The sequence below is a fragment of the Nicotiana sylvestris genome, chromosome 12 (assembly GCF_000393655.2).
Source record: "Nicotiana sylvestris chromosome 12, ASM39365v2, whole genome shotgun sequence".
In the NCBI taxonomy this organism is placed as follows: Eukaryota; Viridiplantae; Streptophyta; class Magnoliopsida; order Solanales; family Solanaceae; genus Nicotiana; species Nicotiana sylvestris.
In genome coordinates this window covers 24,725-38,912 of record NC_091068.1, presented here as the reverse complement: position 1 = coordinate 38,912, position 14,188 = coordinate 24,725, and the positions used below count along the sequence as shown (strand labels likewise).

Below are 14,188 nucleotides of genomic sequence, written 5' to 3'. Positions count from 1 at the left end.
GAGATTGTGAGCTAAGAATGTAGCAAATGAGTGTAGGATGATAGAACTTTTTCCACAAAAGACCTTAAAAATTCATAATGCACACGTAGTGTTTGATAATGTGCTCAAGTGAGCTAAAATCTCGATTATCTCACTAATTGTTGGTTTAACTTGTAATTCTTATAAAATAGATCGAAGTGGCTAAGAGTTTCGGAATTTATGTAAGAATCTAAGAAAAAGCTCTATTGAGGTATGTAAGGCTAACCCTCTTCTTCTTAGTGTTGAATTCTTGGTGTCCGAATAGCTGGTGTGAGTTCCGGATTGATCACACTAGATGGATTGTATTAATGTGTTTGGTTGACAGACTTTTATTCCAAAATTGTTCTATGTGTTTACTCTGAAATCATGATAGTTGAAAATATGATTATGTTCTCCAAGTGTTCTTATTTTTCCTTATGTGTGCATGCCTTATATAGTAACCTTGTATCGACATAGATGATGAAGCTATATGATCGAATAAATAAGGGGAAAGGCATGAATTGTAACAATGTATCCAAGTGCCAAGAAATAAACCAATAAAAGAGGTGTGTGGTGCCATGTAATGGAAAAATGGAAAGAAATATGAACTAAGGAATAATTGAAAGAGGTTATGTCCCAAGTGAGATGGCTAAGCCGATCAGGCCAAGATCGGACGCCATACTGTACACATTGTGGCATTTACATTGGATTTCTGATTATCATTATGGATCTAGGTATGTCTCACTTGGGATGGCTTAGCCGGTCGGGTCGAGACTGGACTCCGGGAAAAATCACGATGGCATTATAGGTTATAGCACTTGGCACTAAAGAATATTAACCTAAAGGAGTGGAAAGACTCAACTGGAACCATGTGAACCTTATTTGGTGTTTTCCTTGTAATCATGTGAAGTACTTGTTGATGTTATAACTGCCTTCTATTTGTTCACTTTTCATCCTATTAAGAATTGTATTTGCCTTACATACTAGTACTATTCGACAATACTAACGTCCGTTTTATCGGGGACACTACATCTTTGAATGGATATAGGTGGTTCCATTGTTGATAGTGCCGATCGCAGATAGTGGTGCTCTCTTTCTCTCTTCACAGTTGTCTTGGTGAGCCCCCATTTCTCCCAGTGGTTTTGTAGTTCTTCTTTTGTGTAAATTTCCATATTTTGAGGTATACCCGGGGCCTTGTTGCCGGCATTGTCATTTTGGTCTTTTGTATCCTTAGAGGCTCCGTAAACGTTTATGTGGGTCATGTATGGGTGCCGGGGTAGTCATAGGATCACATCATATTTTGAAACTTTTCTCCACTAGACTGTCAACTATATGTACTTTTGGAAACTTAACTATGACATGTTGTATTTAAGTAAGAATCTAACTAGCAATGTTTATGCATTTATATAACAACTCTCTCTCCCCCATGTTTAATAATTGGTGATGCATTACTTCTTCGGATATAGAATGAGTTGGGTAAGAAAGGCTAGATAGGCTTGCTCGACCGGGTTCGCTCAGTTGCGCGCCGGTCGCGCTCCCCGAGGATTGGGGCGTGACAAACATCATAATAACGGAAAGGCGAGATATCCATGACTGGTCGAATATCATGGCGGAAATCTCGGAACAGATCAAACCAAAGGCGGTTGTTTAGACTAATCATTTTATTTAATTCCGTAATTAGAATTGTACCATAGATAGGATTCCTCTACTATATAAAGAGGGTTCTAATCATTTTGTATCCATCTTACATTCACGCATATCAAAGCAATACAACACTTTCTGTCTAGCTTATATTTTTGTTCATCAGTTTGCTTATTTTTTGACTATTCGGGTACCGACCAGTTCGAGGGCTGAATTACGTTTCCTGGTTTGCTTTATCTCATTGTTAATTTCTATTACTGATCTTCATATTCATCAATTGGTATTAGGTGAAATCACGTGTCCTTAAAATCACATTATAAGTTTAATTGTTATCCAATTTTTTGGGTAAACAAATAACAATAATAATATACCCAGTATAGTTCCACAAGTGAGGTCTGGGGAGGATAGAGTGTACGCAGACCTTACCTCTAACTTTAAAAAGGCAGAGAGACTATTTTCCGGTAGACCCTTGACTTAGGAAAAATGTTAAAAATCTATTTGCAAAAAATATGGTTAATAAAGCTTCTTATTTGACACCCCAAATAATAATATGTTCCTTCTTTATGAAACAATTGGAGTATATATTAATTAATGTAAGTTTTACATTAAAGAAAACCTTAAATTTCAAATTTATAAGAAAATTCTAACTATATTAAAGAAGACAATTTGCTTATGGTAGTTAAACCGCTTAGGCGAAGTGGACAGAAGGGCATAATATTTTTAATCCACAAACCAAATCGGCTGCAAACTGCCAGTAAATAATGACAGCAGTGACTCTGTCTGTTGGATAGCTCCGTAAAAGTCAGATATTTTGCAGTGAATATGTAGAGATACTGTTGAGAGAATACAGGTCCGTCCCCTCCCCAACTTTTTCCGTTGAATCAACACTCATCGCTACCGTCTTACTCAACTCGCTTCTGCTCAAAAGTATGTAACATTTCTGTATATCTTTACCTAACAGCGGTTTTAGTTCCCCTTATTTCTAGTTTGATTGGACTCTTCAAAGTTAAAATCGATTGTACCAAATTTTTTAACTGGGATGGTAAAGCAGAATTTTTTTCCCGTTTAGATGACAATTGAGGGATTGAAAATGGTAACTGAAGGAGAATTATGAGATGGGTCCTCATAAAAAAATGATGAGATTGGTATTAGCATTCTTTTCCCTTCTACTTGTTTTCGATGTGGATTTTGGTCAAATGAGTGTAAGAAACGTAGTCTTTTTTAAAAAAAAATTAATTTCCGTTATTTATGTGCTTCTGTACATCTTCGATGGATCACTTAGTTCATGGTTTTTGAGGTTTGATTTACTCTTTTTCTCGCAAATAGGGTGCCAATGGCGGGGGCTATGTTCAATTAAATTCCCTTAATCGGAAAATTGTACTGCGCAAAATATAGTAAAAACAACTTTTTTGGGGGTATATATAAGGTTTTGAATCCCCTTGACATATGTTTCCCTGCTGGTGCATCCCTGGGTTAGCTGTGATGATATCTGTGCGTCTATGCGGTGATAAGGGTCTCTGCTGTTTTCCGACTTTACAGGACGATGAGTTGTGCATCTGAGCTTCCCTTCTTTTCTTCTTATCTTATAAAAAAAAGATCCCCTTGACATATGGGAAACTTTAAATCTATCGAATAAGGGGTACAAAAGTTACTTTAGGTCATACGTCAGCATCCTAATCATCACATTCTTGCATTTCCTGGCTCCGCCACGTTAGGCCGCCATGCTAGATATTGTCATGTGTGTTTGTATGCAGACTTGTGTATGACTGTGTGAGCGTGCTGGTAAATGTATGCTCTTTATTTAAAGTTTCATCCAAGTAAGTAAACGTTGAAAACCGAAAAAGAATTCCTGTGGTTTTATGCTCATAATACCTTGATTAGATTCCTCTTTGGATAAATTGAATTTTTCGGATGTAGCCAAACTGTTTGCTTGATTTTGATTTATCTGATGAGAATTTGTTACTTGGTATCGGAATAGTGAATCAAATAATTTCAGCTTTATATCAAGTCTGAGCCTGTTTTTGTGTAGGAGGAATGTTAAAAAAGGTTGCAGAGGGATAGCGACGTTCTGGCTTGGTCCTTCATAGTTGTTATCAATGCAGGATGTCGGTGTAGTCCGGCATGATAGTACCGCCCTGGGTGGCCACTGCGGTGATCCATTGGATATTGAAAAGCAGAATGCGGAGGCCAGCAATCATGGCTTAGCTACTGAAAATGTGGATCAATCTGTACTCACCATAGTGGTTTCTGCGGGCGAATCACTCAACTCCCAAGCTGCCACTGTAACCACAGACCCAGTTGGGGATATTGCCACTACTGAGAAAATAGCAATTGTAGAGTCTCGTAAGAAGCTTAACTTATCCAGGAATTCTAGTCATCATGAACAATGCAGGTTTCTAGCTCTTCTACTTGTGTAGAGATTAGGTCCTTTTTGCTTATCTCTTTACTGCTTTCTCGTAAGTCATAAGCACCGTGTAAATTATTTATGAGACCCTTTAATTTTCAAACTTTTTGATCCTTATTGAACCCTTCTTATGTGCTTTGTTTGCATTGGTATCTAATCTAGATACCGAATAAACCCCCCCCCCCCCCCCCCAAAAAAAAAAACTTATTGTCGAGAACTTCTGTTTGGATGATCTTTTGTTCTACCAAGATTTAGCCTTTTTTTTTGTACAAAGGTTTATTGCTGTAATCATGTCCAAAGTTGCGTACCGATCAATAACACATCAACCTTATGTTCGATGATGGTATCTAGATATAATAACCATAAGAGAAGTACCCATACCCTTTTTTTTGGGTTTCGTTTTGACACTATGACCTTTATTTCTTGCTAGGATTTAGCTCTCAAGAGCTGTTGTGAATTTGATGTGTTGCTATAATCATGGTCAAAGTTGTGGTAGTGCTCATTATCATTTCACTTCTGTGCAATTGAATGGTAGAGTGTGACACATGAACTGTCAAGGGATTAAAAATTGAAAGGGAAATCGGAGTGCTTACAGGATTTATATTTGAATTAATGTCCACCTTATTTAAAATAAAGAATTAAGTTGATGTCCGTAACTAACTTAAAATAGGCTAGCAAATCCTAGTTGATTAACTCTATTAGATTTGCAAAAAAAAAAAAAAGACCTTTTGAGATAGTCTTTTTTTTTTTCTTTTAATATATTTTTAGTACTTTTCCAAGAGTCTATTGGAAACAGCCTCTCTACCTCACACAAGGTAGGGATACGGTTTGCATACACCCCATCCTCCCTAGACTCCATTTGTGGGATCAGGTATGTTGTTATATTTTTAGTACTTTATGGATTGCTAGTTGGTATTCTTTCAGATCTTGCTGCAGCAAAATGACCATTTATTTTCATTTAATATAGAGTGTGCCAATCTTTTTAAGTTTTATTCATAATTTTTGATGTGCATATTCAGAGTATCAATCTTTGAATATAAAGAACGAGGCTTAGGTACATTGAAAAGTCTCTGAAGCAGCTTTTTAGAATATAAAGGACGAGGCTCTGGTCCAGTTTTGAAATTCTTTATGATGTTTTGCAGAGTATGTCAAGAGGAAAAGGAAGAAGAGTTGATCGATCTTGGATGCCACTGTCGTGGTGGATTGGCAAAAGCACATCAGTCATGCATTGAAACATGGTTTAATACTAGAGGTTCAAATAAATGCGAAATATGCCAGTAAGTGATAGATTAAGTGCATGCTAATTTTGTTTTTCCTTATACAGTATATTGATGTAGGTTTTCCATTTTATGTAGGCAAGTAGCTGCAAATGTGTCACCTCCAGAGTCTCATGCACCTGTAAGTATCTGTCTTTGTTTGGATAACAATGATTTTAGATGAGTGCGAAACGATTGGATCTCTTTAAACTTTGGTTATGCATGCTTTTGGCTCTCTATTTGAGGTTGCTGCTGGGTGCTTCAGCATTCAAGCTAGACTGCTTTTTGAAGCATGAACATCCTTCTGGCGTTTCAGCTCATAGGTTCTTGAACTTGAGCATTTGACTGCACCTGCCTCCCTTGAGTGCTTTTTGTGGTTGATTAAGTAGGAGTGAATGGAGAATATACTTTTTGAACCATCAGTATGAGAAAGACAACTTTGGCTAGTGGCAATACTATGTCACTTCCCAGAATGTTGTGTGACTAGAATGGAATAGATAAAGAACACTTGATAAAATAGTGAAACACGAAGAAAATACACGGCATATGCAGATAATCGTTATTCCCTTCCACAAAGAGTTGATTCTGGTAATTAAATACCATTTTGAGTCGAAGTTTAATATCTTACAACATTATGCATCTTTATAAAAAAGAACCAACTTCAAATTGTTTTAAAACTATAATGGACAAGATAAGAACCGATAAATTTGTAAATGAGGAAGAATATGCACCACTACAAACAGGTAGTAGTTATTCCCTTTTATTGAACATAGCTCACAAGTAAGAGGCATACGAAAAAGTGAAAAACCTACACAAATATGTGGTTCTCTACAAAAAAACACCCGATCTTCTGTACGTAAGGAAACCTCATAGGTGCACCAAAAAGAAATACCCAACCAAGCAAGTTTTGAGAGAACTCCTACTCTGAACATGGTCGTTGGCTATGAAGAAGCGAGGTTCCTTTCCTCTATCAACCTTTCGACAGACACCACCCAACTCCAGTACTAGCGAGGCTAAAGTCTCTTTGAAGGACAAATCTCCAGCTTCCTTAATTCTAAAGATAGGAGCTTCTCTCTCTTGGGATTCATTTTTCGAAATATTTCTCTTACAATATCTGTGAGTCAAGCAATTGGAGATGTCCGTTTGAGATTGTTTATGGCAAACGACCAATCAATCCTTTAGACCTTCTCGCACTGCCAACCACTCGCGAGTTTGGTGCTACTACTGAGGAAAGAGCCAAGGAGATCATGAAGTTTCACGATGAAGCTCGAAATAATGTTGTTCCGCATAACACTCGCCATGAAAAGGAAGCCAACAAGCACAAAGAAGCATGTTATTTTCAAAGAAGGAGAATTAGCATGTATTCACTTAACTAAAGAACACTTTTCTGAGTCTCGCAACAAGTTATATCCTCTAGCAGATGTCTCTTTTCAAATCTTGAAGCGTATCAACGATAACGCCTATAAGATCGAACTACCTGTAGACTATGGAGTATATACTACTTTAAATGTTGTTAATCTGTCTCTTTACTATGAAAAGCATAAAGGAGACTCATAGCATGAAAGCAAGCCTCTTCCAACCCCGGAAGAATGACACGGGGCTTAGCACCTAATGATGCAAAACTTATGACATGATGATTCAACAGCTTGCCATCATTTATCTTTATACTTGTCATATGTTTTAGCTATCATCTTTATCTTCTAGCTTACCACTACTTTGTCATCTAGTTATCCTTGGAAATAGCCAAGTAGCCAACCAAGGTGGCCTCTTTTTCGATTATCATTTCCTAACCTTGCCAATACTAGCACACGTCAATGATTTGGCGTCAACCAACTTTTCTAAGCCATGTCCTTCTTATAAGTTTGCATTAAGGGACATGTTCTCCACTGAGTTGCAAAGTTGGAAATAACTGATTTCTCAAAGAAAAAAATTTTAAAAAAAATTTCACACTAGTTCAGTGAATAGTGATAGTCTTCTTATGTTGTTTTGAGCAATTCTCACTACATGAACTAGATGTTGGAGTTGAGTTAGACCCAAGGTACATTAACATAGTAATTTCATTTATTCCTTTTTTAGATTTTGTGGCTCCAAGTTACTTTCTTGATAAGTCAAGTAAATTTCTTTAAAATATATCGTGTCAATAGTATGTAGAAATTGGTTGGCTCATCCATAATCCTCTTACGTGTTAGGGTAAATATGTATACAGCCGGATTCTCTCTTTATGGCAGAATCAAGTTTCTTCGCCACAAAGTAATTCTTGATTCCTAGTCATTTATCCTAGACCGAATGTTTTGTATTTATATGCTTTCTACCATGGTTATGAATAAAAAGGCTGAGTTGATTATGTTGCGTTGATCTCTTATTTTGAAGGGGGGGGGGAGAGCTCTCTCACTATCTCTATGTTTCTCCTTCTTCCTCTCTCTGTTCCTGCTTTATCAATTCTGTGTACCGGTTCTTCCACTTTTTTTAATCTATGAATGAGAATATTCTGATTCTGTTCTTCCTCTCTTTTTTCAACTGCTGCACCTATATTATTTGTCTGCAAAATGTTAAATATGAGCAATCCTGCAACCTCTTGGTAAGCATTTGCCATGAACCAGACCTCAATAAACATCTTGCAAATTTGTTACAACTGCGTCATCCTTTCCTTCCACATTTTCTGAAGACTAGTTTTTGGACACGCGCGTTGTGCGTGTATCCATATCAATTAGTATAAAATTTTAAAAATATTGCATAAATATTATTAAAATATATATTTGAGTCATAAAATAAAAATTCAAGGAAAATTATAAGCACTATTAATATGGATCCTATTTAGCTAAATATATAAAGGAAGATGATAGAGATGAGTGATGGATCCCCAAACAGCTAATGATGAATCCACATTGCAATTGCAACTTAGATTCCAACTGCTAGAGCGTGTTATTCTTGAAATATAACTGTGTATAAATGCTAGAATTTCTTCAGAATTTTAGAAATTCTTGTAATGATATGAAAATGGAGGTGATAAAACAAATGAATTTCAGTTTGTAACATAAACAAGTTGCAACAAAAAAGCAAAACAATTGCTGGTGCATTCTGAAAATTCACACACGTTCAAAATCATGAATACATGTGAAAAAGATCCTTTAAAACCTTACACAAGGAAATAGTAGCATAAGGCTTCAACAATAAAATAGACCATGAGAACAATTCAAAATTAAAAAATGACAACAATTACAAAAAAATGGGAAAAATGACAGTGAGCAGTTTGAATGCAAGCTGCAAAACTTAAGCCTGCAAGTTGTTAATATGAAGGAAGGATAAAAATAAAAAATTTATACTCTACAAATCTGCTATACTGGAGATGCCAATCCATTTAAGATATTAGATAAAGGTAGATTGATCTTTAATTATAGTTGATGAAAATTCTATGGCCACTTATCGTCTCCGTGCACATCTCCAACCACTGACGGCAGAACTTTTCAAGTTACCAAACATTTATCTCTAAAAGAAGGATGTATTTATAGGCCAAGAATCACATCTAAAGTAAACTAAGAAATTGAACAGTCAAGCTTTAGGAAATGAGAAGTTAAATAATCAGTAACATATATGCTTTACATACATCCCCATCAAAATAATACTAATTGAACAACTATTAATGCAATTAATTAGTCTCTTCATTTTTTCCGCACGTAGTCACATTTAGATTACATAACTAAAGTGTTAATTATATTTCGGTGCATATATCTACAAATTAAGTGGTTTAAAGAATATAATGATAGCTAAGGAGAAAGACTTTAGGTGAAGGTTAATTTGCTCAATTAGCTTTTGAAGGATATTTTGGTAAAATTTCACCTAAAAATTTTCACACTTATAATATAGTATGATATAGGGTATCTGCTAATATAGAGATGCAATACTTTAAAGGTGCGAGGTTGAGATGCAGGAGGCGAGGTTGAGATGGTTCGGGCATATTAAAAGGAGAAGCATAGAAGCCCTAGTTAGAAGGTGCGAGAGGTTACCTTGGTGGGTATCAGGAGGGGTAGAGGTAAGCCTAAAAAGCTTTGGGGAGAGGTGATTAGGCGGGACATGGCACAACTGGAGCTGACTGTGGCCCTAGATAGGAGGGTGTGGAGATCGAAAATTAGGGTAGAATGCTAGTAGGTAGTCGAGCGCTTCTCTTTGTCTTACTCAGTTCACTAGCATTAGTGTTAGTATGATAACCTTTTATTCATAGATTGCTATTACTACCTAGAGTTTAACTGCTTTCTTGGCGTCGGTCTTATTTTTATCTTCTTGTTGTTCCAACTTGTTGCCATTACTTTTTTCTATTCTTTCTCCGGCCGAGGGTCTATCTGAAACAACCTCTCTCCCGTCCAGGGTAGGGATAAGGCTGCGTACATCTTACCCTCCCCAAACCCCACTTGTGGGAAATCACTGGATTTGTTGTTGTTGTAATACTTAAAATTAGAGAAAATATCATGTATAAAAATAGACATATTTTAGTTTTTTTTGTACAAAGGGGTTGACCCAGTAAAAATCTATTTCTAGCTATGCCCCTTTTTGTCTGTCTTGGATACCATCCTAGTACAATAAGAATATTGTTAATATGTCTATTGTATATCATATAAGAAAATATTTATTTTATTTAAGTAGTACATCTAATTAATTAGAAAGAACACTCTAGAGCAGTAGTCAAGTTGCTGCTTCAAGGTTCCCTCGGAAGTCCTGTGTTTGAGCCCCTTAAGCACCTTATTTCTTTGCTGAGTTTAACTGTTTTGGATTTGCGCATAGTTGTTGAAACAGATCTAGTTCTTTCATCTAAACACTGATCTAATAACAGAGCAAATTTTGAAATTTTTTTCTTGCCGAGTTAAAATGTTGTGTTGGGTTTGAGATCAAATTGCACATGGAGTCAGCTCACTTCGAAACATAAAATACATCATTGGATTTTGTTAGATAGTCACTTGTTCTAATTTCAGACTTGATGAAAGATCTCTATAAGAATAAGTTCATGTGATAAGTCTAAATTCATCCACAGGCCTGGTTGGACACATGTATAGCATGTCATTTGTTATCCTGTGAAACAAAATCTTCTGCTTAATTTCGATAGGCACTGTAAGGGTATATTCTTGTTTTCGTTGCTTAGGGGTCAATGTTGTTAAGGGGCTTTTTTCCGCCTTCAAAACTTGCCACTATCACAGAGATACTCTGGTCATTTTCATCTTTATGCTAAGTTGCGACTCAGAAAAAGATCTAAGCTCAAAGATTAGTCAGCTACGCATTATTGGGATGGATACTCTTTAATTATGTTTGACTGTATCATTTTCATGGATTGCAGACAAGTTATTGGATTTGGAGAGTCGATCCTTCTTTTAGGGGGGCGAATATTTCCCAAGAGCGGGATAGAGTAAGGAACATCGCATTTTCCCAAGTGGCTGCTCTTACATTCGTTCTGAAAGTCATCTTTTATATTAATTCTAAATCAGTTAATTTGTACAGGGTTGTCTTAATCCACTTTGGGTAGCATTTTGTATCCTCATTGGTGGTCTGTTTCTGGATGTGCTAATATCCATTACGCTTGGAGTCTCTGCACTGCCTGTGAACATCATAATCGGTACATGCTCTTGATCTTTTCAACTTCTCATTAATCGTCTGTTGTCAAAACTTGGACATTAGAACTTTTAAGTGTCCCTTCTCACGTTGAAATCAAGAAGCAATGCGCAGGAGTAATAGTTGTGCTGGGACTCGGAACGGCTCTTAGGCTTGCCCTTGAGTTCTGCCATGATTGGAGTATCCGAAGAGTAGTGCACCAGGTAGAAGCAAATGTCAGTATTGGATATCATCCTACGTTGTAGGTGAAAGGTACTTGAAAGTGGATAATTGATTCAAACTACACCCGAAAACTGTTCATACACCCTGAAACATTGAAATTTCTCCAGCAAATGTGACCCAGAGGCTTGCAGAGCCTGCAACTTGAAAAATTTGTGGGAGCTAATGTTCTTAAATGACAAATTGTGATTGAACTTACCATTGTATTTATATGCATTGTGTAGTTTGTCTGCTTTGATATCTATACATCAGTCTATATTGCCAAAATTACTTCGGAATGCAAAATTTCTGTAGCTAAAGTGGTGAATGAATGATTTTTGTCTTGATGCTGCTAACCGTTAAGCTGCCTTGAATCATTCTATTAGCCTGTAGCTGCGCGCAATAGCAAAATACTTGTCAGACATCTTCAACAGTGTACTTGAAGACTTAATTATGCGTTCATCTGACTCAACCTACACATTGTAAACAAATTGCTATGGTCATAATATGAGTTAATGTCTCAGACATAGGCTGCTAAACTACATACATTTATGACAGGCAATTAACACTCCTTAAAAGTTCTAGAGAATAAATGGATAATATTGGAATAATAGATTCTTATTAGGATGTACCAAACAAATGGCACTTGTTTATCCAACTGAGTTTCCCTACAGAGTATTGGATTTTTGCTATAGATAGTAATTATTTTACCCGGTTTAAATATATTTTACTATTTACTTTAAAGTAGGGGTAACAGGAAGTTGTTTGAGTTTATTTGTTCTTTGTAGGAGTTTTGATGTTTTTAGTAGATTAGGTTGTTGGTGTCATAGGATAGTCATGAGAAGTGTAACCTGGTAGGTTGCCTTTATTTTGTACAATAATATTGTTTTAATTGCCAAAAAAAAGAAGTAACTTGGTACTTAGACAAATTGTATACAAATTTGATGTTCTTCTTCCTCCATGCCAGGACTGAAAAACTTTCTAAATCTGCTCGAAATCTTCACCAAATTGCCAAAATTTTTGATATAAGCAACTTAAAGTATTTTCAATAGTTTGCCACAACACCTAATCAAAATTGAATCTAACACCGGCAACTGTTCAAACTCAAACCAGGAACTAGAGTTTAAAATTCTCGATCTAACAAGGTTTAGCTTAGCTTGGGATCACGTTTGCAGTCATGGATCCCTTACCCAAGTAGTTTCAATCTTAAAATCTTAATTCGAAAATTTCATGGCAATTATATGAGCATCACGAATCCCGCAGTATAGAACTTCAAGCTTCTCATCTCAAATCCACTCATTAGCAGCTGAAACATTCAACTTACATATATTTTACATACAATTTGCGCACAAACTTATGGCCTCTATCATTCTGGACGCTATATTCCAAGTAAATACATCCCACGGTAGCTTGTGAATCAGAACCTAAATTGGTGCTAAAAGAGTTTCTTCATCATGTGTAAAATCTAGTGTCCATCTCTATATCCTCATCAGGAGGTTATCAACGTACATAAATCTTTTAAAATACATATTCGTAAAATCCACTTCGTCGTGACGTCTAAATAAATATGTCCAGGATCATATTGTACGCAATTTTAACATCACAGTATAAAGATAATCTGGGACATAAATCGATTAAGTGGTATAAGGTGGTGGTGGTGGTGGTGGTTCAAGCGGTGACCGAAATAGGTCAATTGATATCATTATCTAGTGTAGTTAAAAGTAGAGAGAAGCAAGAGCTCCTCTTTCTAGAAAATAGTCGTTAATAAGTTAGGTGTAGGGAAGGAAGTTTTAAAAACTAAAGTTTTGAAGAGTAATATTATATAGTATTCCTAATGATTTATTTTAGACTTTGAAAGTTCAATTTTTTAATTGTATTATTTTTGAAATAAAAAAACTACTTCATTTTTGCTACGACATTCACGCTGAATGACTTTTTGTTTAATTGATTCTATCGTATGGTACCAATTCCCTTTATATACGAGAACTGAGAATTACAACAAAAGGGAAACTGTGCGTCAACAAGGGGTTTTGAAACTAGACAGTTTTGAAAAAGTTGTATAAGGGGGAGCTAGCATAAGGGGTTGGATCAGTGCTGCTGATACCTAAGCTGGCACAACAGATCAAGGTACTTTGCCATTAATTAAACGAGGGAGAGAAAGTACTGCCAAGTGTAGCATGTTATGTGTGAACGAGGCGACAAGATCAAACAACTTGGGATCGAGTGCAAAGATGCTTTCAATATTTGTGCAAAATTCCCATACCAAACTAGCTAGCAAGTCCATATATAGAGGACGAACAAGTGAAGTTTGCTTAGTTGGAAAAATCACTTTCATCCACTACCGTTGGGTCCTGGATTTAAGTCACCCGGTAGGAGAAGTGTGGAAATACTATAAATCCTCCTAAATTCAGAGAGATTTTAAAAAAAAAGTCCATAAAAGACGAAACTATTGAAATTAAGCAGCGTCATTGATGGGGCAGATTTATAGAGAAAATTATAGGGTACGTGAATCCATAGTCTTTCTATAAAATTAGACATTTTATGTAATACATGTTTTCTAAAATTGGTATAATATTAACTGTTCACATTCATACTCCAAGAATACTGAATGGTGCACTTAGGTTTAACGTTAAGTTTTTTTTATCAAGAGGAATAGGGATCAATTCCCGTTAGGTAGCGAGGCCCACCAACTTTGGACCATATATACATATATGAGAGCTAGCGTTCGTCTCTATCTTTACGGCTGTTATGCAAAACTGCTGCAACTCTCCCTCGAACTGTTACTATCAGGTAACGACAGACTCCCCTCCCTACCCGCACTGCGTACATTGTAATTAATTGCGCTGAGTTTGGTTGTTTTCTGGGATCTGGTGCATGGCAATTCTTCTCATTTGTCACTGTTAGCTAGGGCCAAACCTCCTTTTTCTTATAACTCTCGTTCTGTCATCTTCAACTCCTCTCTGTCCAGCCACTACATACATATATATAAAGAGAACATTCATTAATCATTTAATACTCTCACTTTAATATTAACAGCTAGTACGTATAAGTCTGCTTGTCAATACTAACTTCAAATTTTCAGTTGCATTGCTTTGTA

The 14,188-nt window shown here is 36.2% G+C and overlaps 1 protein-coding gene and 1 non-coding gene across 3 annotated transcripts; both read left to right on the top strand.

The window, feature by feature from the left end:
- Positions 1-2,381: 2,381 nt before the first annotated feature.
- LOC104248581 (uncharacterized) lies at positions 2,382-11,447 on the top strand. 2 transcript variants are annotated; one of them, XM_009804875.2, is made up of 7 exons: positions 2,382-2,488; positions 3,668-4,030; positions 5,185-5,319; positions 5,398-5,440; positions 10,622-10,690; positions 10,783-10,897; positions 11,008-11,447. In XM_009804875.2, the coding sequence occupies exons 2-7, from the start codon at positions 3,735-3,737 to the stop codon at positions 11,136-11,138; spliced, it is 789 nt and encodes a 262-aa protein (XP_009803177.1). In that variant the 5' UTR covers positions 2,382-2,488; positions 3,668-3,734; the 3' UTR covers positions 11,139-11,447. The 2 variants fall into 2 exon arrangements, with proteins under 2 accessions (XP_009803177.1, XP_009803171.1); XM_009804869.2 differs by having other exon boundaries at positions 2,424-2,565.
- LOC138884476 (small nucleolar RNA snoR114) lies at positions 3,113-3,202 on the top strand. The gene has a single exon (XR_011404667.1). It is a non-coding gene; the product is annotated as a small nucleolar RNA snoR114 (small nucleolar RNA).
- Positions 11,448-14,188: the final 2,741 nt, after the last annotated feature.

Excerpts from the sequence above, each read along its gene's own strand:
- LOC104248581 (XM_009804875.2), top strand. The coding sequence starts at position 3,735 with ATGCAGGATGTCGGTGTAGTCCGGCATGATAGTACCGCCCTGGGTGGC. Across the intron at positions 10,691-10,782 it reads TTTCCCAAGAGCGGGATAGA|GGTTGTCTTAATCCACTTTG; the intron begins GTAAGGAACATC and ends TAATTTGTACAG. Across the intron at positions 10,898-11,007 it reads GCCTGTGAACATCATAATCG|GAGTAATAGTTGTGCTGGGA; the intron begins GTACATGCTCTT and ends AGCAATGCGCAG.